General features: G+C 34.9%; 1 protein-coding gene across 1 annotated transcript in view; it reads right to left on the minus strand.

Moving 5' to 3' along the window:
- Positions 1 to 210: 210 nt before the first annotated feature.
- LOC109088458 (atrial natriuretic peptide receptor 2-like) overlaps positions 211 to 27,891 on the minus strand; it is a 43,943-nt gene continuing 16,262 nt past the window's right edge. Inside the window, exons 5-22 of the mRNA XM_042756900.1 lie at positions 27,361 to 27,455; positions 26,232 to 26,355; positions 25,664 to 25,748; positions 17,700 to 17,820; positions 15,491 to 15,565; positions 13,864 to 13,941; positions 12,059 to 12,163; positions 11,851 to 11,922; positions 10,780 to 10,939; positions 10,503 to 10,658; positions 10,254 to 10,422; positions 8,084 to 8,230; positions 7,369 to 7,492; positions 4,246 to 4,314; positions 3,887 to 4,061; positions 3,035 to 3,133; positions 1,315 to 1,406; positions 211 to 716 (exon numbers count right to left, since the gene is read on the minus strand). Of these exons, the coding sequence (XP_042612834.1) occupies positions 654 to 716; positions 1,315 to 1,406; positions 3,035 to 3,133; positions 3,887 to 4,061; positions 4,246 to 4,314; positions 7,369 to 7,492; positions 8,084 to 8,230; positions 10,254 to 10,422; positions 10,503 to 10,658; positions 10,780 to 10,939; positions 11,851 to 11,922; positions 12,059 to 12,163; positions 13,864 to 13,941; positions 15,491 to 15,565; positions 17,700 to 17,820; positions 25,664 to 25,748; positions 26,232 to 26,355; positions 27,361 to 27,455 (2,009 nt within the window). The 3' untranslated portion in view covers positions 211 to 653. The remainder of the gene's footprint in view (positions 717 to 1,314; positions 1,407 to 3,034; positions 3,134 to 3,886; positions 4,062 to 4,245; positions 4,315 to 7,368; positions 7,493 to 8,083; positions 8,231 to 10,253; positions 10,423 to 10,502; positions 10,659 to 10,779; positions 10,940 to 11,850; positions 11,923 to 12,058; positions 12,164 to 13,863; positions 13,942 to 15,490; positions 15,566 to 17,699; positions 17,821 to 25,663; positions 25,749 to 26,231; positions 26,356 to 27,360; positions 27,456 to 27,891) is intronic.

Here is a 27,891-nt window from a genome sequence, read left to right on the forward strand (position 1 = left end):
GCAGTTAATGTAGCTCTGAGAAAGAGTGAGATATTCAAGTGTGCAATTTTCTCTTTGTCTCTTGTGCCAATGAGCTGCAAAGCCCTTTGGGAAGGTATATTGAGTGGGAAAGAGCCCTTCTGAAAGGATTCATTAATATTCACAATTCCTTACTGTTGAGAGTGAGAATATATTTACAAGAGTTTTGCTAATAATGACAACACAAGAACCTGCTTTTAATTCAGTTTATTGAACAAAATATCTTACAATGTCTTGGATATACATATATACAAATATTACATTATGATAAAACGCTCTGTCCTCAGTCTTGACCACCACCATTCAATGCACTTGAACGTGTTAAGAAAATGTCAAATACACATCACCAGTTTACAAAAATCTAAATATAGGAAGCACAAAAAATAAGACTTTCACCAAGAAAGACATACTTAACTGTCAGCACAAGAGATCTTAACTGTAAAAAAAAAAAAAAAAACAACAACTATACAATTTTTGCAGTTTTAAAGCAGGTATGAAATATACCTGAATTAACCTCCCTCAAAAGGTATTATAATGTGTTGTTCCGTGCAAGAGCAAGAAACCCTTTCAGACACAGAACAAATATATGAAACAGTGGCTCTGATCCTGGTGACTTCCTGTCATCAGCAGTGCTCTCAGATAACATAGACATCTGTCTTTTCTCCCAGAAGCCAATACGTTCTCATTTTGCCTTTACCCTAAAAGAGAGGAACAACCCAATCAATAGCATGGATCAAATAGCACTCAAACAGCTCGCTTGAGGAACTTATCTACAAAGCAATATTCTCTTTTCTTAATGAAAAGACTAAAGAATTCTACAAAGACAGGTTGTGGAAATAGGACCTCTATTGTGATCCAGGCATTTTAAGTCTCAGACTGGTATGGAAGGCCAACATCAACGCAATAGAGCATTGTTAAATGTTTACAGGACTTATGTAGCATTGCATGAAGCAGATATCTGAAAATCTGAAAGCGATGGTAACAGATTATTTATCGTTTTGGTGGAAAAAATATTGCCTAATAACTAAAGGATTTTGTATAGAATATCTATTGAAAGCAAAGTATGGAGCGAATCCTCAAAGATTAAAATAGAATTGATCGAAAATCTTCTAAACAACTGAACAAAATCCTACTGGATGAACTAAAATAATGCAGTCATTGGATATTGTTTAATCTTAATCATAATTCTATTAGAGTTTTTAAATCATTAAAGATAGTGCTATAAAATGCTAAAATTCTCTCACATTTATACATGCTTTATCATTTCAGAAAGCAAGCACAGGTGAAACTTCGTACCTTCATCTCCACGTCTCCTCGCAGCTGGAGTTCGAAATAGCCAAACTCATCCAGCACCTCTTTGGTGGCTGAAGACAAATGTATCCTCAGAGCTGTGGAGCAAATGATAATCATTAATAATCAAAAGTCAACCTTGAGATGAATACCCATCATTTACTCAACCACAATGTTTTTTTTTCTTCTGTTAATAAATAGTCTTTTTTTCTGTTAATCCATATTTTAAAAAATCTTATGATTTCAGAAGACTGTATGGATTACAGTATGATACCCTTATGTCTTGGTCACTGTATGCTATCGCTGTACAGGAAAATCTCCCCACTCATAAAGTCGTATGGGTTTGAAATGAAATGGGGGTGAGCAAAAGAATTTTATTTCTGGGTTTAAACTATCCCTTTAAGGGTCACAGCCAATCAGAATAAGTGCACAGCTGTGAGTGAGATGACACGGTGATAAAATATGATTCACCACATATAAGAACGACAACCGACACACTACACATATGGGGCAAATAGCAATCTGTCCTGGATATAGGAGGAACAACATACTGCTCTTAATCTGAGAGGCTCCATATGGTGTGGGCTCCTTATGGCTAAGTGTTCATTAAGCTGCAACAAACTGTAAACATGCTATAAATCTAACCGGATATTGGATACTGGGTCCTTGTCACTAATTATTAATTATTAATAAAGCCCACCTCAGGAAGTGGACTGTGAGTCAATACTTGTGGTAAGTCTCATGAACAACAGCTGTTACTTGTGAACTGGTGAAATGCAAATTAAAATACAAGTATACAATGCTACTGAGCAGCTTTGTTTCAAACCCTAGTGAGCTGCCTCACTGTCTGCTGTCCACATAAGCAGCTACCTTCTAAGGTACATATTTTAAAATTTAATTATTCATGTGATGGCAAAGCTGAATTTTTAGCATTACTCCAGTCTTCAGTGACACATAATCCATTAGAATATGCTGATTTGGTGCTCAAGAAACTTTTCTTATTATAATCAATGTTGAAATTAAGGTGTGCTGCTTAATATTTTGTGGAAACCATGATTATTTGTTTCAGGATTCTTTGATGAATAGAAGGTTCAACAGCATTTATATGAATTTTATGTTACATAATAAATGTATTTTGTTTAAAAGTTGATCATTTTTTTGAATTATTGATTGAATAGAATTTTATTTTATTTAATGATAAATTAAAAAAAGTCACTCTTAAGTCACTGGGGTATATTTATATATTTTTTGTATGGGTCAAAATTATCCATTTTTCTTTTATGCCAAAAATCATTAGGACATTAAGTAAAGATTATGTTTCATTAAGATATTTTGTAAATTTCCTACTGTAAATATATCAAAACTTAATTTGTGATTAGCAATATGCATTGCTAAGAACCTCATTTAGACAACTTTAAAGGCAATTTTCTCAATATTTAGATTTTTTTGACCCTCAGATTCCAGATTATCAAATAGTTGTCTCTCGGCCAAATATTGTCCTAACAAACCATACATCAATGGAAAGCTTATTAATTCAGCTTTCAGATGATGTATAAATCTCAAATCTGGAAAAATTTACCTTTATGACTGGTTTTGTGGTCCAGGGTCACATATATCAAAATCACAATACCAAGATGTAGGTAACTTAGTATCATGCTGCATTGTCATGGTGTGGAAAAAATTCTGCATTCTGAACAAAGATCAAAAACATATTTCTGTCACCAACCTTCCCCTGTAGACTCCATACGGGATGCCGTGTTGACAGTATCTCCGAATAAACAGTACCGGGGCATCTTTAGACCCACTACACCAGCACAGACAGGGCCTGCTCAACACACACACACACACACACACATATGCAGCAAAGAGGGAGATTAAGTCACTTTTGGAATCCTGTAACTGCTTATACACAGTCCTAATACTTCCTGACAGGTTGAAAAAAATCATCTGAACAAAAGCAACAGGCTGCAATCAGATCACATGTATTGAATATGACATTTTGGTTTCTTGCCGCTGTCGCCTTTTACTTGCTTAGTTGGGGACGCTTGACTGATTGCACAGACACTATTGGAAGAGAGCTGAACTGGACGATGACGTCACTGAATCATCAATGAACTGACTTTAGCTGGATAAAATTACTATATGTTATTGTCTTCTTGCATTATTGACAAACTATTTTCCTGTTTGATACTGTTTTGCTAAACAATCAGTATTGTATAAAGCGCTATACAAATAAAGGTGATTTGACTTGACTTGATAAGCACCTTACGTCTCAACTGCACTTTTACTATATATAAGAGAAGCAAACAAATACTCAGATGGAAACAGAAACAGAAAATATTAATGTTGTAAATAGAGAAAAAGTGAGATTTAGGCTTTAAGATTTTTGTCTCATATTTAAGAGAAGAAAAAAAAATTCTTATGGGTGATTGTACAGATATTCATATGCATTTATTATCCACCATCATTGCTTGGCCTTAACTTGCCATGGTTTTCTCGATATTAATAAACATTTCAAAGGCTTTTAGCCTAAAATGAATGAATATTAATAATGGAATCTGTGAAAGAGCAACGATACCTGTGTGGATTCCTATTCGCAATCGTAGCTGATCGTTGGGTCTGTGTCTGATTTTGAAGGTTTTAACCTGTTCCAGTAAAGCCAGTGACATGCTGGCTATCTCACGTGCATGTAGCTTCCCATTCCTCACAGGCAGACCTGAGACCACCATGTATGCATCACCGATTGTCTCCACCTGCCATCAGCAAAAAGTAAAGAAGTTTTCAAATAATCTGATTAAAGTTTAAATCATTTCAGAAACACTAATATGCTGATTTCAAAATCACATTCTATGAAATCGATAGTGTACAATAACTAACTGTAATACAAAAACTTATGAAAAGATACAAAGATTGCACTGCTTATTAAAAGACACTTACCTTATATACATCAAAATTATCAATGATGGCATCAAAGCATGTGTAGAGATCATTCAGCAGTGTCACCACCTGAACAGAGTAACAAGACACTGTTAAGTTAAGGAAGGTGATCTTAAAGCTCATCTTGTAGCTCACACTGTCCATGATTTATGATTATAACACCATCTTTTTCACATTTTTGTATTTAGATTTGAGCAAAAAAAGAAAAATGCAATTACAGCTCTTTCGTGGATGTTGGCTTTGTTCTCTGTTGTCAGTTTTTGTGCAAACAGATATATTGTGGATATTGAGGTTTGCTGTCACTTTTGCTGCAGTAGTTTTGTGTTGTTTGGACACAATCATTCTTATTGTTCGTCAGTCCCTATCATTTACTTTCAGTTTTCACCAGCTGTTCTTTGCAGATGAAGTCTTGTCATGCTTTTTTCACATAGTCAAAATTGTGAAGATTGTTCTTAAAAAAAAAAAAAAAACAATTGGCCTGTTATGGTTACAGATACTCCTGCTAAATAGGCTAAAGATTTGCCCTTTTTGGATGCTTGGCAAGGCATCCATTTCACAGAGCACTTGTACTAACCACTGCTGAACAAAACATATATTACATTTATAACTAAAAGATGATCGCAAAAAAAAATGTCAAATGTAGCCTGCACAAATTATATCAACTCTTATAATAATGGCTGTTCACATAATTTAGTGTAACCCCTGTGTGTGTGTGTGTGTGTGTGTGTGTGTGTGCGTGAGTGTGTGTGTGTGTGTGTGTGCGTGCGTGCGTGCGTGCGTGTGTGAGTGTGTGTGTGTGTGTGTGTGTATTCTTTTTAAACTAATAAATCATAGAAAATGCTCCTTTAAATTCAGAGACATTTGAGGAAATACACTTGACAGTAACCCCACTAAATGGAAACACTGAAAGCTTTTAATAATGAAGGTGCTGTCCATTTGAGGATTTCTTTGAAATCAGCCAAGATACAAAACATGTTGCTCTGTTCAGTTCATTCTCTCTGAAATTCATTAGTTTGACTATATTCAGAAGAGACTTCCTCTGATTCTAGAGATTTTTTTTTTCTTCACAGCTTTTTAGGTGTGATGAGAACCTGACAGAAATAGTTCTACATCTGTGCCCCAGATAAAAAAAAAAAAAAAAAAAAAAATCAGTTCAAACAGACCGTATAATAAAAGTCTATTGTGTCTGCAGCTCTGCCATGTCTCTTAGAGATTAAGCGAGATATGACTGCTGTGATGTGTTTCTGCTTGGTTCCCTCAAATTAAAATACCTTTTCCCCTCAGCCCCATCCCATCCCTGGAAGAATGCCCAGAAAGAGGCCTTACAGAGAAAAATATTTGCATACATACAGAAAAAAATATGACAAAATTAACCATGGATGCCAACTTCATTATGAAGTCGTCATGCTATAAGCTTAATGCTTAATCACTGAAACATTGCTGGATTTTATATTTATATATTTGAACAGCTGTTGAACTACATTGTGATCCAAACGTTATGATGATTCAGTTTAGTTTTCTGCATTTGGTCTAATTTCTGAGTAACTTTCCAAACTTAGTTGGTCTCCAAGAGTTCAGATGAGAAGTATAAAAGAAAATCTGTAACAATGGCCTCAGATGTCTCATAATTTAAAGGAGCACACAACTTTTTCAAATGTAAAGTTTCAGGCCTGAATCTAACCTCTCATTCCAGAAATATATTTTGAGATTTATTACATGGGAGATGAAGGTTGTGACTATCTTTTCATTTGCAAATTAATTTAAAAACTCTTCTTTACGCAACATTATGGATGTCTGCCACAGAATTTATTACTACACAGAGCATCAAGTGAGAATATATGTCCACCTTGGGGCAAAACTCCAGAAAGTGATCATCATGTCAAAATACATGGGAATGAGAGGAAAGGAATGCTTTTTCTGTGGCTCAGACCAAAAAAAGAAAGCTGCAATCTCTGACATTGTGAAGTTTAGATATGTTGCTTGCAATAGAAATGATGTGCAGTGCTTGCATAATCATAAAATATTTTAGGATAATCGCTTACTAAATATAGTTATGTTCATTTCAACCACAGATAAACAGAGCAGACATAATATGAAATATGTCCATTTATCAATAATTTAATTGTTTTTGCTGAGTAAACATTCAGTGAAATATGCCAGATCATGGTAGTCTATCTTCCACAATCTAACATTCATAACCAACTCAACTCTCACTGAATTGCCTCTAAGATTATATACATATATATAATATAGAATATTTTATAATATAATTTCACTAGCAGATTCTTTCAGTCATTGTAACATATGTAAACAGATTTTTGCTTTTTTGTTTTTATATTTAAATGTTAATATATTTTGCATTATTATTATAAAATAATATAGCATCATTACTAGAACATAAGTCATATATTATTTTTTAAATTATCTTAAACTAGCTGCGATTTACTGCGAGTTTATTTCTTACATTTCTGACATTATTTATTTATTTATTTGTTTGTTTGTGTGTTTGATTGATTTTATTTTTGCACATGCAATTTTGACGCTGTGTTTCTTATTTTCTGGAAAATGTGGTAATAAAGATCATATAATATAATATAATATAATATAATATAATATAATATAATATAATATAATAAAGAAAATATAATATAATAATGCACTGTAATAAATTAGAATTTTTTTTAAATGTATGGTAAAAAAAAAAAAAAAAAAAAAAAAAAAACGGCATAGAAATGACTAAGAGATAGTATTTCTATATTTCTGGGAACGTCTATTTGTGGTTTTTCACAGTAAATTATACAATAAATTGTTCATTTTCACCTCCAAAAACCATAAATGTAACAGTATTTTACTGTAAAATTACATTAAATGTAAGGTTGCATCAGTTATTCACCATATAGTGTACAGAAACTCACTGTAACCAATTAACAGGTTTTAACCATAGCATTTTTAGTCTTTTACCATTAAAATCACAATAATATTTCACAGTGTATAATATAATATAATATATCGATTTTTATTAGTTTCCCATTGAAGATACATTGAAAATCAAGGATTCAAAATCTATTTTATACCTAGAAATAATCTGAAAGTTTTAAGATAATTAAAAATGAATGTGCTGACCTGTAATGGTGTACTCTCAGCAGACATTGATGTGAAGCCCACTATGTCACTGAAATAGATGGTGACACTATCAAAGGCTTCTGCCTGTACAGTCTCCCCACGCTTCAGCTGCTCCGCCACTGAACTGTGAGAAGAATTAGGTTATGATGTGAACCATGAAATTATTTTCCATACACAAGTCCAAACACAATAGCAGACATGTAGCAGCAAACTATCAGTTATTTTAACAATTCATAGTTGAACACAGAAAATAATTTCATTTAATAAATCCTTATCTAAAAACTAAAGAAAGGTATACAAAAACTGAAAATGATTTACAGCATTTCGAAATATGGGAGCTTTGTACAGCAGCTTTTCCTTAATAAGACCCAAGATCACTTTTGACACAATTATGATAATTTAAGATTGAGCTTTAAGAATGAATGAGCTTAGTTAATTCCTAGCTATATCCTTAGAGGGATTAGTACTCTATAATTAGTCAGCTTCATCTTAAGCCAATCTTAAAAGTTCTCACCACTAAAATAATTATCTGATAAACAGACTATACTCGAACAATAAGCCATTTTTAGAAGAGATTAAAAAAATTGGTAGAAGTTACGTCACATGCAAGTTATCTAGTAATAAGAGAACTCTTGAAATAATAGATATCCCTTCTTCAATCTCCAATTAAAAGTTTGGAAACTGCATTGGAAATATTACACAACACATTTCTTACTGTGGAAGGATTTGGTAAAGAAGGTTTTCAGCTTTCCGTTTCTCCTCGAGGTAGGCCTGTGTTCGCTCCTCAACTAGGTTCTCCAGGTTATTGGCATATTGTTCCATTCTGGACAGCAAGTTATTGAGAATACTGGTGCTGCCTTCTCTGTTGAAAAAAAAAAAACATTAGACACCTGCTTCTACACAAGATGTGTAATTACAGCAGATATATATAATTATAATTACAGCAGACAGATTACAGTAGAAGATTATAATTATGTGAAATCACCGGTAACCCATCAATAATTCAACAAGATGAACTGGAGAGATTGCAGCGTTTTATTAAAAAAGCATGAAAATGGTACTGAAAATAGGAAACGTACTCAGTTTTGCAGTTAAGAGATATAATGCAGCGTACTTCATAAGGAATATAGCATCGTTGCATCTGATGAGGTGGTAAAACGCAGCACTTATGATGAAGTGTGGTCTATTCCGGTTGAATCATGCTGCTGGTGTGTGGTTTACTGAATCATATTGTTCTATTTAGGGGTCAGAGCTCACTCCTACATGCAGCAGACCAATACAGACCTGCCGGGCTACATTCATCTAATGAGCCACACTTCTCAATGCTTGAATTTTTAAAGTTTAACTTTTGGAAATTGAATATATTAATAATCAAATTGATATTAATTTAATTTATGAATATATTAAATTATATGAATACATTTAATTGCAGTAATAATAGCAGGCAAGAATATACTGCTCATACTTAGGGGATATTTTTGTTTTGTTTTGTTTTGTTTTGTTTTGTTTTTTGCTAATAATGTAATAAAGATAATTTCCATTGTGGTCCTCTATGAGCTTAAAAGATTTAACTATAACATACAATCACAATACTAATAAAATGTTTTACACCATTTTAAAACTTCACTCTGCGTGCACATATTTTAGAAACACAGTAAACTATTTCCAACATTTTTTTTTTTTGTTTTCCTGTTGCACTTCCATATCCATATGGATAAATGATATTACCACCCCCTGAAGCATGGCTTTGAAAATTTCTTACCAAACCAAACTGTTATTATCCATTTGAATTAAAATAACTCTTTTCTCCACTGGCAATACCAGTACCCAGATGAGTACAAGGATGAGCTTTTAATATTACCTTGAGCAATTTATGTTGACCTCTCTGTACCTTTAGTATGCTGAAAGATGATGCTACTAATATATTTGCATCACCTGCTTAAAGGAAAATCCGCCCAGGTTATTGATTTAAATAAAGGTAAAATAATATTTATACGAGTCTGCTAACAGTACATACATATTTTAGCTACAGTGCATAAAGTGTAAGCATCTGTGGCAGTTATGTTCTGTTTTATGGGCTTTTAGTGTCTTTTGACCTGGTTTTACTGTGTTTTCTTTTGTCCCCTCGTTCCCTCTTCCAGTTGATGCAATGGACACTGATTTTGTTGTGTACTTGCTCTTTGTTATGTTGCTTGTTATCGTGTGTATTTAAGTCTTCAGTTTGGTTTTGACTTTGTTTTATAAAACTGCTGTGTTCTCCAGCTGTCTATGGAGTAAGTTCTTGGATTTGTTTAATAAAAATCTAGTTGCAATTAGATCCTCTTGTCCTCACTTCCCAGAGCCACCATGACAGCACTGGAACGGCATTGAGATTAGATGTAATTTATAGCAGTTCTCCTGCAGATTACTGCACAAGTCTTTCTGCTTACAATGCACTTTAGTAATTTATGATTACTCCAGAGCACTTGATCTACAGTGATTTTCAGGTACTGCTTAAGGTAGCCTGTACAATCAGTTCTGTGATCTGCTTATAGCTCAAGCCGCTTTTGGGAAATGCTGCCCTGGTTTATACTTAGATACCTGATTTTTTTTAAAAATTGTCCAATCACTAACATGTCTAAATGTGTCAACAAGATGCATTAATATAATGAAGACTGGGCTTTAAGGCCCTCTTTTACATGAAACATACCAGGCATTTTAGTGGAACTTTGTCAATGCCTGTCAAGTGCTCCTTTGGGGAATTAACCATAAAGCTTTCACTCACATCAATAAAGGCTGTTTATCAATGAGCTGTCAGCTCTAGGACAGATGCTGCATTCTGTTCAAAGATACAATGCTGCTGCTACTTCTTGTAAATATAACAGATCTAAGTGTGCAGTGCTTACTTGTTAAATTTTGCAATAAAGATTTTGATGTGGCTGAAGTCAGGCCGTTCTGCAGAGTCTTCAGCCCAACAGCCTTCCATTAAGATGGTCAGCTCTTCACAGTGCCGGCTATTATCTGTGGTAGGCCTGAAGTATGGCTTCTGGCCATTCCGCACTTTCTGGATTATCTCTGTAACAAAACCAAACCAAACACTTGTCAGTGGTGTTCAACAAATCAGTTTAAATGTATTTGAACTTTGGGGCTGTTACCTTTGGGACTGAGATCCATGCCTTCAACATAAAATGGGCCGTTCCTTAGTGCTATCTCCTGTAGTATGATCCCAAAACTGTACACATCTCCTTTCTGGGTTCCTTGGGGTGGATGCCTATCATATATCAGCAACTCTGGGGCCGTCCATAGCTTTTCTGAAAAATCCATTAGGTAAGCAGTCACTAAATATGGTCACATTAGGGATTCAATCAGCACTGCACAAAAGTCAACTGATGTTTCATGCATCAAAACAAAAAAACCTTAACAGATTCTTACTTGCGTACAGTGCATGTGAGTCTTCATTTTCACAAGACGAACGGAAGCTTGCCAGACCATAATCTGTGATTTTCAAAACGAAGCGGCTATCCACCACACAATTAGATGATTTCAGATTGCCATGGGAGCCAATGTAACTGTTGTGCAGATAATTCATTCCCTGGCAGCACAAGCATTAAACAAAACATTATTGTGTCTTTCCACACAGTTTATGGGGCAGAATAGAGCAGAATACACATTGAATGTTAATCTTAATAATACTTAAAGCTTTAAGAAAATTACTGGGTTGATAGAAGCCAGAGAACATATTTCATAATTACATTTGCAAAACATAATGCAGAAATAACAACAAGGTTATTGTCTTTCCCATTAAACAGCAACTGTATTTAATTTAATATACAGTATATAGGAGCAACAACTCCTAGGCAATTATATCTGTCAGCCATAAATTCAGGTGGCCTTGGCCTACTAAATTCAGACAAGTGCTATTTTTAAATCAAACAATGCTTTTAAAACATTTTTTCCATCTTAAAAGCAAAATCAATGTTTTGTGCATTTAAGTGACAGTTTACTTTGTTGTTGTTCCAAGCCAATTTTCCAGCAAATACCAAATGCTTTTATGTGTCTGCGCTCTCTACCTTTGACACTGAACAGAAGATTGGGTTACTTTAATTAATGGAGGAAGAATTTAGAGTGAAATTATTTTCATACATCTTTTCCAAAAACAATGTCATGCTATCTTTGACACCAGGCCATTTTCTTTTACTAATGGGACTCCTCTCAGAAAAGCAAATAATCAACCAACACTGCTTTATGGTTCTGTTTCCCATCTGGCTTTTTCAATAATACATTAGACATTTTAAAAGGGACACCATATTTACTGGATTTCAAAAGCCATTATAACATGGGAAGAGTTGTTTTTAATTTATGATGTTTTTAATTCCATAACTAAAAAGACATCATCATTTAACTAAAGTAAACTAAACAATATATAAAAAATATGTGTGAATGAATAGGGCTCATGTAGGTTCTGGATGCACATTTTTAAAGATTTTCAGTTGTCTCACAAACCTTCACAATGTCATTGATCAGTGAGTATCGAAACATCCAGTCCAGGTTGATGCTCTCATTTTCAAGAATGTCCTGTGAAAGAACAAACTGGAATTCAATACTGCAAAACATCTAAATACACAGAAGTTATTTTCATACAACCACATATATGTACATATATATATATATATAACAAAGTAATTTTCAGCATAAACTTGAGAGTGTTTACCTGGAGACTTCCCCTGGGGCAATATTCTGTCACAATGCAGATGTTTGGTGGATCGATACAAGCGCCAATAAACCTTGTCAAATGGTTGAACTGCACATCTCTCATCTATTAATAACAACAAAATGAGTTTTGAATTATAATCTGTATGATGCTGACAGTATGATTTTCACTTATTCTGAAAATCTAAATGTCCAATAAAATGAAGCTAACAATAAAATAAAATAATACATTTAAAAATCATTAGAAATCGTTTTTCTAGTTTCCCCAAGGTTTTTATTTTATTTATTGTTTTCCTTCAGACCATGTCTATAACAGTGTGGGAAAACATTTACATTATGGAGGTAGCTCCAAGTGCATGGCAAAATCTGTATAAGGTCATGTAAACTTTTCTTAGCACAAACTCTGACCTCTATAACCCTGAGGCCAAATGTCAGTGGGAGCGAAGAAGGAGTTTCCACTGCCCCATTTGTCTTTGTCTGGCCTTTTATTACACTTTGTCCCAACAGCTAATCAGGCTGCCAGGGCCACGGTCTGCAGGGATGACGCTTCAGGGACAACTGCTGTTTTACAAGACAAGCACCAAGCCATGCAGTTCCCACATTTCCCATCAAAGCTGAGTAGGTTAGAACTGGCCACAAGGCTGGTCTTATCAGCTTTCCCTCAGAATAAGAATTCCCTTGTCATAATAAACTTAGGCTTCAAATAAGCCTGTTATGAGAAGCATGGACTTACTGTATGTTTTGGTTTTTTTAGGCTCAGACTTAATCATGGTGGTCTCAGATAGACAGAGAGAACAGATTTGGCCTATACAGAATAGCATACTACAATATCATTCCTACTATTTCAGCTTTGTACAAACTGTGCATATGTGAATTTTCTGCATGCAGACAATACCACAGATGTCCAAAAAGTATATAACAGAGCCCTGTTACAGAGTATTGAGAACACTGTATCCCACAATGCAATGTACGTGACTTTGTATTGACCTTCCATATCCAATGTGACAAAAGCCAGTGTGTAGCCAATGTGTAGCCAATTTGGTTTGTGATGTTTTGTGGCGGGTGTGTGGTTTATCAGAAAATAGCTTGAAACTGGACAATTAAATATTATTTTTAATTCTTTTAATATTTATACATTTTTAAATCTTACCATGGTTGGATGTTTTTCTTGGAAGGGGTTTTACATAATATGCATTCTTGCATTTAGAAATAGCACACTGGGTTCTCAAGATGAGTTCTGTATGTCGTTTAACTTGATATGGCATTTTAAAAATACTTGTGGTGGGCTGCTCAAAAAACATGAAGTTGTGGCCAAAGATATCCATGTGAATGAGTGTAGCAGTGATGCTTTAAGGAGGATGAATAATAATAATAATAATAATAAAAACATACATTTAAAGAACAGAGAAACTAATTGCTAAAGCCATTTTAAAAATTGGTGAGAGGGGGCATAAAAATAAATATCACAATAATAGACTAAGTGGCTGTTGGACTAGTTGTAGACTATGACCAATCCCTAGTTACTGCACATTATTCCATTATTCAGATTTTAAAAATGGTCTTTCACTTTATTTCTTCAACATCCATTTCATGACAATGTTCCATGTCTGAAGTCAGTATATCCTTTCCAAAACACCTTGTAAAAACCCATAATCCAAGGCTGTCAAGTGGGGTCATAAACAATGGTCTACACACGTACATAACATGCATACCTTGTCTTCTTTTTCCCAAACACAGTCACATTTGGATATAAATACAAATTTAACATACGCAGAACCTCTCTCATGATTCAAGGTATTCTCTTACATGCTTTAGTTCAAACAGCACTTGTCTGGTCAGCTCGATCCTCTTCTTGTTCACATGTTTGATAGCCACCAGGTTGCCCTGTTGTGAGAGGAAACAAGTGTTAAACATAATCAGATCTGAAAGGTAATGGAAAATTGAAAACTGCCATGATGGAATATTGATAACATTTTTATCTTCTGGCTAGTCTTATAGCTGGATAAATTAACATCTCAAAAACATTATTGCTCAGAGGTGCTCCTTCATAGCTCATGAGACAAAATTAAGTTTTAAGTCATTTAAATAGTTTATAATTGGTTTATTTTTGCATTTTAGAGACAACGTCTGAGGCAAAGTTACTTGAATGAAACTGAGAACTCCATTAAGGCTCCTGAGCTATAAAATAACCCTGGAGCAATAAAAAAATTCCACTGTGTATGTGAATAAAGTAAAATGATCTATTTGACAGTCTATACTGATACTGAAAAAATGGCATGCAAATCAATGAATTTGATCATTTGCTTTGTCATTGTCAGTGGCTACAGTGACAGCAGAAATATTCAGCTGGCTCAGTGGACATTTGATGCCTCAGTGTCCTTTTTAGCTTACACTGTGGAACAAAGAGGTGAGAGTGACTTTTTAGTTTAGTCAATATACATAAATATTTCACATTTTCTCAGGTTTCTCAGGTGCATTGTGACTTACTTGAGTAATATTATTTCATATAGTTTAAAGTATTAACATTAACTAACAATGAGAAATATATTTGTTACAGTATATACTAAGCAAAGGATAATAGGTACAGTAAGGTACATAATAACTGGTACAACAAGGTACAGTCATACCACATAATAAATTACCCGGTAATATTGTTGAAGTGTTCATCTTGTTGCCAGAACAATAATGGATTTAAGATAATAAACAGGTAAGATTTTAAAACACTTTCTTCTCAAATAACATTTTATGTCCTCATCATTATTTATGTGGAGAAAAGCTGTGTAATTAGTGATATGACACTATGTGCATTATGCCTTAAATGTCCATCTTGTCTGAACTTTCATCTAGGCTCAAAGCCGTTTGTTAGGAAATGTTTTTCTTTGCTTAAGCTGTGCATTTCAAGAGCTAAAAAAATATTTCAAATCAATATTTCATGTCTAATTATTTACATTTGAAGCTGTGTAATAGGTGTGAAAATGTGCATTCAGTCGGTTCTTCTCACAGAACAAACCCTTCAGGGTCAGGGTTTATCCTGCAAAAGCAACCGACTGGATGTACATTATACCTAACTTATACTATATAATTATATTATTATATATTTAAGTTTATAATATAATATTATATAATATATAACATTAACAAAGGTGTCATGAAGCTTAATTACAAAGAAATCTATAAATAATACACCTGCACACTGCAAAATCTTTTTCCTCCAGCTTACATTATTGCCATTTTAACATTTGTGATCCAATTATCGTGGCATAGCACACCTAGCATCGTGAATTGACTTTAGGAGCTGCAAAGCTGCATTAAACTGTGATCTCAAAGCAACACATTGAGTTGGTACTAGTGCACCCATTCTCCATTTCTCCAGTGAATACACATGTGTGTGGATGTGCAGCAGAGGGAGGATGTCAGAAGAACTCAGCCGCACCTTAAAATAGCCTGTTTTTGCAAATAGCTGATATTTTCCATGAGCTGTTATCAAGGACCCATAACTGGAACCTCTCTGTAAAGGAAATACAGAGAGAATTCAATTAAATTAAATTCAAAGAACTTTATTAATCCCAGAGGGGAAATTGATTCCATGTTACAATTGCTCTCAAAAATAAATAAATAAATAAATAAAAGAAAAAGAAAATAATAAAATGAATAAATATATACCCATCAAAACATGAAAAATGAATAAGCAAGACATACAAATAATAATATAAGACTATACCAATAAAAATGGTAGTTTAGATCAAATGTAAAATTAATTAGGTGCAATAGAATGACAAATGTTGTGTATAATAAGTCCAGTGTGATAATGATAATTAAGTACAGTAGTTATATAGTATATATTGCACACTAATCTAATATTATAACGTAAGCAATAATAATAATAATAAATTGTATTGCACATGAAAATCCCTTATTGCACATAAATTGAAATTTGCATTGCACAAGAAAATTTTAACATGCATTGCACATGCATTACTCATAAATGTCCCAGCACTTAAAGAGAGGAGTTATACAGCCTAAGGGCCACAGGTATAAAGGATTCTCTGAAGCGTCCAGTGGAACACTAGGCAGTGATCAGTCTCTGGCTGAATGTGCTCCTCTGATCAGCCAGCACACTATGTAGTGGGTGAGAAGGATTGTCCAGGATTAAATTAAGTTTTGACAACATCCTTCTCTCAGCCACAACATGAACAGGGTCCAGCTCCATGCCAAGTACAGAGCCAGCCCTCCTAATTAATTTGTCCAGTTTATTTCTGTCCACCACCTTCATACTAATTCCCCAACAGACCACCGCCTAGAAAATGACACTAGACACATAAAACATCCGCAGCATGTTATCCATGACTTTCTAAAAATAGTTAATAATTGTACTAATAATTTTATTCAAAAATAATTTGAATAATAATTTTTCATCATTTTAGAACAAAACTTAATTTAAATTTAAATTTTACTTCCAGGTTTAAAAATAAATAAAAGATAAAAAAAATCCAGATTTTCAAAATGGTACTTCTGAAGTCTAATATAACTTTAGTTGACTAATAGATACAAGAAAGATATTTGAAGGTGCATTTTAATGCTTCACACCAAATGTTTTTTTTCCAGAGACTCTGAAAACTGACATTAGCTTGACTGAGTCACAGTGGCACTTATTAATATACATAAAAGAAACACTGAACATTTAAGAGTTAGAAATGATTGTACGATGAAAAACATTAAAAGCCTCATTTAAATAACATCAAGGGAGTAGACTGAATCATACATTCAGTCCAATGATGTGGAACAAACTGGAATGGATTCCAAAGTGTGTAATACTGTATACGGTGGCCTGGAAAATGCATTGGCCTTCAAAACGTATGTTCCAAGTATGAGGCCAAAAGAACTTAATGACAACCACTGTACATGTAAATGTGTTCGTGTGTGCATGTGTGTGTGTTTACTAGGAAAAGTCTGCTAATAATCCACAGCAGATCATGATACATAATGTGTTTTGAGTAGGAGACCAGGCAGTCCAACTAGAGCTTATTAGAATAATTGTTTTAATATGAGTCTGCTACTGTAAGCCTGAAGAATGTGTAATGTGTATAAAAGATTTTGATAATTTCTGATTTCTATTCATTTCTGTCTAGTATTCCATTTATCTTATATAAATTCATTGAAAAATTACAGGGTATTGAACACATTTTGTTTTGGCATTCGAATGTAAATAGTAGCAAAACCTGTGAGTTTGTTATGAATTTGTTTATTCTTTATTTCAAAGAGAAAGAATTCAGATTAACTAAAGCAGGCTACCTTTTGCGACCAACTAACTGACTAAGCCATCATTGTAATTCCCAAGGAATGCTGTTTTAAATGGACATGGCAAAACAGTGCCAGGAATTACAGCCAAGTCCAAAAAGGCATTTTTATGAGATAAATTAAAACCATATGGACATGGGCTGAAACAGGAGGAAACCTCTTTTATTCAACATTGTTTATACAAAAACAGAAACTCAAAGACATTTTGTCTTTTGAATATTTTAAATTTAATCCTTGCATGTTTAAAATGAATTTTATATCTGGTTTAGAGGTGGCCAACTGGAAAACATATCAGTTTTATGCAGCTTTATCCAAAATACGAGAATACCAGAGAGCACTTGTACCTGGGAAAGAGTGAGACGGCTGCCTGCTCGTTTGTGATATTTGTTGGGACTTTCAAACTGCAGTTCCTCCCACCGTATCCTCCAAAGCATTCCAGCTAACTCCTTCTCCAACTTCAGTTTCCTAGAAAAGAGCAGATCGATTTAAAGCAATGAACGACCAGTGCAAATAGAAAAACATATTTCTGCAACATTAGATGTTGAACTTTTAATTTTCCATTGTGCTATGTGGTCACCAAAGTCTTCAGAGTGGTTGCTAAGGCATTGCTAGGTGGTTGCTAGGGTGTTCTTAATGGTTGTTTACGCTTAAAGGTTATGTCTCATGCTAAAAGATCCCACTCTTAGGTCTGTATGATATTATGGTCTCTAGATGTGGTTCGAATCCTTCCCTTAATATCTATGGGATTTGTGTGTTTGTATGTGTGTGTCATTATAAGCTGCTGGATTTGAGATTTTGGATCTTGTTTGTATATCATAATCAGTGCAGGATGAATGACAGGCAGAAGTTTAATGCTTTCAGTTAGTGGGTTTGAAAAAGTATAGTAAGACTGATTTGTGCCTTTGCATGCACCATGAAAATGTTTTGGAAATACCATTTCATTTCGCACAATTAGTTTAAATATCCCTTACATTAAAAGTCCATGTAAGATAAAACTAAGGTGGAAACAATTTTTGCAGCAGACTGAGTTGAAGTTTGATGGGGCGATAAAATGTGAGCCAATCTTAGGGTCACTGATGTCGTGCCCTTTCCAGCATATTATTTTTAAACGCAAGTAAACCAAGCAGTCCAGCCAGCCATGTGGATAAATACATGGGGAAACTTCCAAGTGAATCAACACATCTGGAGGAGCTCTCTGAGGACCTGCTATTTCTCAACAGCTTCTATTCACAGCAAAGATTTGCTTTTTTTATTACAAATCAATCTCTGAATGTTTCGTGGATGTGGTCTGAGAGTTGCGAAAGTAGGATATCAATGAAGAGAATCGTCATTAAGTTTCAGAGCACTTAAAACAAAGTACAAGAAAATAAAGCAACCCCCACACATTCCATTACAATCTAAAAGGTGTAAAACACTTCCAGATGGCAGAGTGTAAGTACTGCAGCGTCTGCATTTCAACAGGGTTTTACTCGATTTAAGAGCCACCCTGGTAAGCCCCAAAATAAGCACCTTTATTTGTTTTTGTAGACCAGATTTTGGAGGCAGAGAGGTGGAAAAAACCTTGGTAGGATCTGTATATTAAAGAGCTAGGTTCACAAATTTATACTCAGCTGTTTGCCAAAGGGAAAATCCTTGTTCTAAAATGCTGAGATTCAATAAAGCGTCAATTCAAGGAACGTCGTAGACTGGAAACTGTTTGGATGAGTGGCAAGAAATAGTTGGTTTTACGGCACAGCAATAGAAGTATCCTGAATAAACCATACAATAAACTATACAATAACCATATAATAAAGTGTTTCATATTTGAGTGGTTAGAGTGTGTGAAGCTTTTATCAATATTACATTTTCACATTTACATTGTTTTTCTACCAACATCACTCAGATGTTAAAAACATGTATAACTTTGTTTTAGAATATGCACACTTTTTTTGGGGGGGGGCAGTATATGAGGACCAAGAGCAGTCAAGATCAAAAAGTATGGATGTATGGATGGACAAGTATTATTGTAGGGCTGCACGATAAATCATGCGCATCTCTTCAGTAAAGCCAGTTCTGTGATTAGTAGTAAATCTCCATCACATGCTTTCGGATGGAGCGGCATTTAATACACAGAGCTGTAGTTCACTGACAAGCTACACAATATTGTGTTCATAATCGCAGATGAATCGCATTCGATTATGAATGCAATATTGCGTAGCTTGTCAGCCATCTGAAAGCGCATGGAGATTTACTACTAATCACAGAACCGGCTTTACTGACGAGATGTGCGTTCCACTTGCATTATACGGACATTCAAAAGATCGCCATTTGATCCCATACCAACCACTGTAATTTAATGATGTTTAATGTACAGTAAACATTGAATAACGAGTTATTGTATTTTGATTATTTATATTTAAGGATATATTTAACGATCACACATGCAGATGACAGTGAAAAAACATGAAAGAAAGTATTATCACAACAGGCAAAACACAGCACTTCAAGAAGAATAGCTATTATTCAGTTATTCCACCCATCACAACTGTCTCAAGATGTATGTTAAAGAGAAAGCTGAGGGGCAATAGCTGACCACATCGAAAGCCCAAAATCTCAGTGAAAAGAGGTGGACCACTGAAAAGATTAATCTCTACTCACAAAAAAAAATTCTACCGATTACCAATTCACCAAACATTAAGCCTGATATCAATAGACAATGCCTCATTCACACACACACACACACACACACACACACAAAAACCCATCCCTTCAAACATTGCAGAGCCTTCAGAGCTAAGAGTATTGAGGAACAGAAAACGTTTTTGAAGGAGCATATTATCTAATTTAGATGTTGTTCTTCCAATGAACATGTGGCCAAAGACTGTGATGTTAGCATACAGTGCACAGAGTGTGGCAGCAACAAACATGTCACAGCCCTTCATCCTGCACCACCTCCATGGACACTAAAAACATCCAACACAGAGCATGGCGGGGAGAAAGAAATTACAAACCTGTGGAGATACTAATAGTTTATGGTCCTGTTCAAATATCTCTAAATCCACAGAGGTCTGTGGAGTTACTAACAGTTTATAGTCCTTTTCAAAAAATCTGCCTCATCACATTTCATCCCAAAGGAGAGCCAGACAAATCACTGAATGTCTGTGCTATTCTTAACAATCAAAGTAATCGTTCACTTGGTAGATCTGAGTTCTTCGTCCTCTTTAATCTCAAGACCACAGAATTTCCTTACACTCTGCGTATGTGCGTCAGAGTCTCAGAAATGTCTCGGAGGCAAGCTATGGTCTTTATTGCACACCCTCTAGATGCCAGTCTTTCAGTCCAACTCCCTACGCTCATTGATAGCCACTAAATGCCAGAGGACAAGTCAGAGATACCCACTCCTGACGCAGCAAAACACCAACCACAACTCAAACCTATTGCTCATCCCAACCCTGCTCTGGATCCAATGTATGTGATATCCTCCAAGTCCACAAGATAAGATAGCAATGCAATGGGTCACAAAATGCTCCCTACACTCAAAGACTGGACCTAGGCTGGGATGTGGTTGGCAAAGTGTGTCTCAGAGCTGTTCACAAGCCCTCGACTGTGAGTGTTTACCGCACGAACATTCTAGAAGATGGGCATCCATCCTGATTTAGCCCATGTCCCAATAAACTACCTCAAGGAGAAATTAACTTCACAGCCAAGTGTTAAAGCCTCTCTCTTTCCTCCGTTTGCTCCCAGCCCATTAGCCACCTCGGTCTTCGAAAGAACAAAAGATGATGAAAAAATAGCCTCTTCAATTGAGAATAAGCAGTTGCAGTACATTCTAACCTCACAAAACCCTGCAGATGTTGCTACTAGACCAGTTCCTGCATGCTCCCTAACTGAAACAAACTGGCTCACTGGTCTGTCAATTCTGCAGCATCCAGCACCCACCTCTGTGAAAGAAGCTCCTTACAGTCTATTGATCTAGATACAGACATGGAAGTGTGAGCACACACCACAACCTGCTAAACCCCTGATTCTGGCCTTGGTTCTCACTTCTTCCAAAGATTTCCATCTTGGAAGTCCTTAAGAAGAGCCATAGCTTTCAGGGACAAATAAAAGTCACGTTATGGTTGGCACCATTGCAAGAGTTCGTACATACCTGAGTTACTGACTCATCATCAGTGTCAGTGTCATCATCAGATGTGTACAAAGTGAGGCTTTGAAAGCAGAAATTGCTTGTCTTGAAAATGAAAAAGTAATTTCCAAGCAGAGTTCCCTTCAGAGGCTGAACCCCATCCTGGAAGACAGACTCTTAAGAATTGAGCCCCTTTCACACATAGATTCCGGAAAATACATAATGTGTCCCGGGACTTGTCCCGGGATTGATTCATTTTGGTTCATTTACACTGCCAGTGGTTTCCTGGAATCAGTGTGTGCATTCACACACATCTCGTAAAGATCCCGTAAAGACACATGACATTGGTATCTGTCGTGTAATGTGACGTGTACTGTTCCAATAAGCTCGCGAGCGATCTCAGATTTAGCGCAGATAATGATGAGCTCCCTGGTCTCTACTTCATTCCATTTTGCACACAATTTTTTGTCGTGATCATTGATCTACATTTATAGCACCCAGTAAAAGAGTCGCACGATAACTTGAGTCATCACTACAGCACACTCCTTACAGCATTGGTCCATCTTTTGTTCACACAGGGCACGTTCTGGAACTGATCCCAGCATTGTTACTAGGTCTCCATCCCGCAATCAATCCCAGGACATTTTTGGACACGTCAATGGACACATCAATTTCATTAATGCACTTTGTCACTTCTTCGCCATTGAAGGCCCATTAAAGGCTGTGAAATTAATTTCACAGGAGCATGCAAAGAGCTGAATATGCTTGTGGTCTCTGCCGAAGATTCAAGTGTGAAAAAATACCTCCTCACATCTGACTCACGAAATGCTGTCAACTATGGCTGATGTGTGTGCTGTTATCAATGCAAGACCTCTCGTATCCATTTCTTCTCCTCACTCCATCAACGATCATCTGCCAAAAGGTGTGTACCCCAGAACCTTTTGAGGGCATTGACCTATATTGGAAACAGTGGAAAAGAGCGCAGTATCTTGCCAGCATATTTTGGGAAAGGTGGAGACAAGAATACCTTGCATCCCTCCAGCCTCGTAAGAAATGGCAAGACAACAAACCCAATATCAAAGAAGGAGACCTGGTCATTTTGAAAGATGATCAGGTGAAAAAGAATGAATAGTCAATGGCTCTGGTGACCAAAGCTATCTCTGACTCAGATGGCAAAGTCAGAAAACTGGAACTTAAAGTCACTAAGAGTGGTAATGCTAAGACTTTCTTAAAGGGGACATTGGATGCCCTTTTCCACAAATTGGTATGATTCTTTAGGGTCTTCATGAAATGTCTGTAACATGCTTTGGTTAAAATTCCTCATTTGTCATCTAAAACAACACTGTGCAAAAAAAAAAAAAAAAAACGTGCGACACGTGAATATATATGTACATAGCTCAGAGGTGGTCTCATTCAAATAGCTAGCTATCTACATAGAAAACGATTGCAAATTGGTCATAATGAACTGGCTGCATGTTTTCTTTTCAGCTTTTCTGAGTTGGCAGACATGCCAGATACCGAACTCAATGCAAAAAGAAAAAGAAAAAAAGCTAAAAAAGTCAATGTCCCCAGTGTGCGCACTAGCACAGCAGCCATTTCCAGATCTATGTAGCAGGGAGAACACATGCTCCTTGTATCTGTTTCTATTCTTTTGTGTAAAACCCCAGAGAAGCTTTGCTTGTGAGTTTATCGTTTACAATTGTAATTTTACATACTTTGTGTCTATATCTTGTTAAGATTTATATATTTGAAGCATGTTAGCGATTCCACATTATACGACATTCAAAAGATCACCATTTGATTCAATAACAACTATTGTAATTTACCAATGTAAATGCAACATTGTATAACATGTTATTGTATTTTATTTATATTTAAGTAAGCATTTTTGTGCTTATTTTTTAGTTAATTAGTGGATGTTTGTTTGTCATATTTGGAGCTTGACTGACTATGGTTGCCATTCACTTTCAATGTTTGGAAAAGAGCAGCATGAACATCCTTCCTAAAAATAATTTTTTATTATATATATTTTTTATTTAATAACGTTCCCTTTAAAATGTTGCTCTCAAGACTCTCAGTGACGTACAACCACAAGATTTAGGCCTATATTGACTTCGTGAGATAAAAAGGTTTTGCCTTTTATACTGTATATAAAATATATAGACTGAAGCACCCTGTGGTTAATATTTGCCTAAAATAATTAATCGCAGTTATTAATAGAACAAATATGTTACAGCAAAATATGTTCTCAGGCTAAGGCAATATGTCATATTAAGTACGGGACTCTACAAAAGTCCTATTTGGTCATGATTTCCACATAAAAAAAACTATCAATGGTTCCTCATATTTGCGATTCCATTGCTCTTGTTACAAAGCTTAATCATATAAGAATGTTGTCGATTAGCTTATATTCTTGTAACTTGATAAGTTTCTGCTATGTGTGTGTGTGTGTGTGTGTGTGTTTGTGTGTACTGTATGTGTGAGTGGGTGTCTTTGAACAAAACTTTCATTTTAGATAATTTTTTTAAACCAAGTTCAGATGAGAGAATGACAAGTCCAAGAATAAGTCTACCTCTGCTGCAACTGCAATATTTATTCTAGTAGCCATGAGGAGCTAACATCAAAATTTGTCTCATAGTGTTGACTATATTGGACATGAGCCCATTTTTATAATCCATGAGTCAGCTTCTACAATTCTCTTTTCCACAAGATGTCATTCCATAATATTCAGTAGTATCCTCTCTGATTTTAGAAAAAAAAGGAAGCACGCTAAAATTGTAGACTGTTTTAACAGCCCTTAAAGAGTGAAGTAGTTTGAAAAAAAAGGAAAAGTATACATTTTCATGCACAAGATTTCAATAAAAATGTAGGTAGGCTATCATGTGGAGCATACACACCTGAGGAGTGTGACTTAAATAAAAATTAACATTCTTCTTGAAACACCATGTTTGCACTAATTTAAATTCAATTTTTTTACTATACATTTGAACTGAATTGAATTGAATTGAATTGAATTGAATTGAATTGAATTGAACTGAATTGAATTGAATTGAATTGAATTGAATTGAATTGAATTGAATTGAATTGAATTGAATGTATGGAGTCACAAAATCAGAAAACCAACCCACCCTATTCACTTAGTAAACAATTTAATTCAAAGTGATGTAGAGTTGAGAATCTTCATTAGAAAATTGTCATCAGAGCTAGCTAATAATATTCATAATAGTAGGCTGTAAACAGGGTTTTCCATTTATTCTATTTATTTGCTTCTGTCTGCATATCAATACATCTTAATACTATATACTGTAGATCATAAAGAAGTAAAAGTATATAAAAGCTTTCAACAATTAAATAATTCATGAAAAAAAAAATGAATTTATTCACCTAGGCCTGCATGAAAGTTTTTGACAAACCTTTCTTCTGTAGTTTATTATTATTATTATTATTATTTATTATTATTATTATTATTATTATTATTATTATTATTATTATTATTATTATTATTATTATTTAGGGAAGCGTCAGTATAACATCTGTTGTTAACGTATGTATATTTAAATTACACTTCACTTAAAACTAAAAATAGTCACTTTTTTCGATATTATCTTATCTTGTATCAGCCATAATCCAGTAAAACTCAACAGAAAAATCTGCAGCTTCCTGCAGAAATGGAATTCTCATCATTTCTAAAATAGTACAATATCTCATGTTTTGCCTTAAAAATGTCTATAGTAATTTCCTCATGATTTCAGGTACTGAAAAGCCAGAACTCTCAGCATTGTTTAACACATTTTTAAAATCCATTCCACACAATTCCACAGATTTTCTTCCAAAATAAGCTCAGAAAATGCAGTGTCCACAGATTCCATCTGGGTCTAGTCATAATTGAGGCACTGAGGTCAATAGCACAGCCTAATATTTATTGAAAATATCGAATTACCAAGTGAAAACAAGTACTGAAGTATTTAGACTGCATTTGCCTCAGAAAATGTTTTCACTCAAACAACTGCTGAGCAGTTGCTCTGGCAACAGTCATGTAAATTCCACTCTGGCACCTATAGAAGCTTTTCCCGTAAATCCTCTGAAAAAAGAAACATATGCTCGTTCCAGCAAGTCTTCTTTGCCTCTCAGGTATTCCACATACTGTCATTAATATGAAAACTAAATTAATTACAGTAAAGCTTGAAGTAAAAAATAATGTACCTGTAGATGAGAAAACTGGAGATTCCAAAAATTATGAGGGCCAGTCCAGACCCAACTGCCACTATTCCAAGGACAGGAAGATGATCTGGGGAATTAAATAACAATTATATAAAACTTTTAATTCTGCAATTCATTTAACGACGCCCACAAAGTCTGTTGAATGCAGCTTGCACTGTGCAATTCCAGATTTTGCAGGTCTTTTCTATAAATGCCAGCTTGTGGATTATGCAGCAGATTAAACCAAATCAGCTGAAAGTGAGCTCATCAGCATTGCGCATCTGGATATTTGCCATGTTATACCACAAAAGGTACACAAACACATTTTTTTAAAAATAAATAAATAAAATAGCGATACAGTTTTTTGTGATGTAATCTACAGTGCCTCTGATTAATATAGATGAAAGATGTATAGTGTTCGCTCTCCTGCTGAACAGTGATAACTACATCATATAGAACTTCAACAGATGAAAGATTTTAAGTCAACTGAGTAAAGGGTCACCTAACAGCAGCATGCAATTACCAAAATCATGCTGTGTGTTGGAAGAGTTTCCACTTAAAAGGTCCCTACCTTCCTTGCATGGTGAGAATCCACACGGTGGGTAGTCCAGGGGTGGGGAACCCTTTGGCCACTGAATTCTCTCTGTTGGGGACCACAGGATTTCTTTACTGGTCCCATTGTAGTGACCAACAATCTGTGTAACAAAGTATGATTATAAGTATATTTGAAGTAAGTGGAAAAACATTTCTGGGTAACACTTCATTTTACAGTGTCCTTGTTACATAACAGTAAATTATGTGTAATTACAGGCAACTAACCCTAATCCTAACGCTTGAGAAAATCCATGTAGTTTAATATTACTCAGTACTTGTAAGTAAAATAATTACACTGCAAGAAGGACACCTTAAAATAAAATGTAACCCATTTCAGATAAGAAAACAACATCTTGCATTACATAACATATTAAAAAGAAAGATAAAACCTGGCAATGGGACTTTTTTTAGTCTATGGTTATATGGAAAATATTTAAACTACATGATTATGGTATATGATTTTTTTTTCTGCACATGATTTAGAGTGTATATACAACATTGCATACACTTTGAAAGTGAGTGGATTAAAAAAAACTCTGAATATACTGGTGACATGAGGGGTAACTATAGCAACAATTCACGGATAACTCAATCGCTTTGTTACCAGCTAGATCACTGTTAGTTTCTTTTCATATTTTTGTTCCAATAGACCTCTCTAAATCAAGCAAGCCTCCCTGAACATTTATGAATGAACAAGTTAAATTGAAAAATGAACAAAACACTTACAAGCTCATGAACACATGCTTTCGATTAGGACAGAAGGGCAAGTAAAGGATTTTATTTTTAAACAACACATCATTTGGTATGCCGAACCGTCCAACCACAGCCACATTTACAGTAATTATGGAAAATGTGGCATGTGGGTTAAATTAGACTGTTGGTTCTTCATATGTTCAAATCTTTAACCATTGTTATTTATTATCACATGTCTATCAAAAAGATTTTCATTATAGAAACATTCCACAGGAAAGCTACATCATTCATAATGTTATTTCTGATGCTTTCAAAAGTACACATCTCAGTTACTGTTGCTGATACTCATGGGTTCTGAAACTCTTATTTGGCAGCAAAAGAGACCGTTTGATTCCAAAGGACATTCTACTTACTGCGTATTGTCCAGTTTTCAGGTTAGTCATTCCCCAAAGGCTAAAATCTGTGTCTCTGGCATTGTTTTGATCTGTGCTAACAAGGCCAGTCACCCCTGTGGTAAACAAACACAAACCCAGGGATCAAATAAACATTTCTATCCGAGTGTTGCTTTCAAAGGTTTAAAGTAAAAAGGTCACGTATTCTTTCCTCTTTGTAAGCCAAAAAAAAAAAAAACTTAAGACAGAGAAAAAAAATTATTACTGAGAGAAAGCGCTGCCATTAGATTACTAGAGAGTTCATTGTGAAATCTCAGATGTTTGATTTTGTGGACACTGGATTCTGTCATTTTAATTTCTAAAAGAGATGTGTGAAAGATTTTTCTCAAGAATTTCAGAAGAAAATTTAATATCAGTTTACATTGTTCTCTAGGAAAAGCAACTGATATCAGTTATTATTATTTGGCTTTTCTATGTCATCCTCTCCTATTTTTTTTTTTCAATATTTTTCCAGTAAAATATCTAAACAGCATTAAAAAATAAAATAAAAAA

Source organism: Cyprinus carpio, chromosome A5 (assembly GCF_018340385.1).
Source record: "Cyprinus carpio isolate SPL01 chromosome A5, ASM1834038v1, whole genome shotgun sequence".
Classification (NCBI taxonomy): Eukaryota; Metazoa; Chordata; class Actinopteri; order Cypriniformes; family Cyprinidae; genus Cyprinus; species Cyprinus carpio.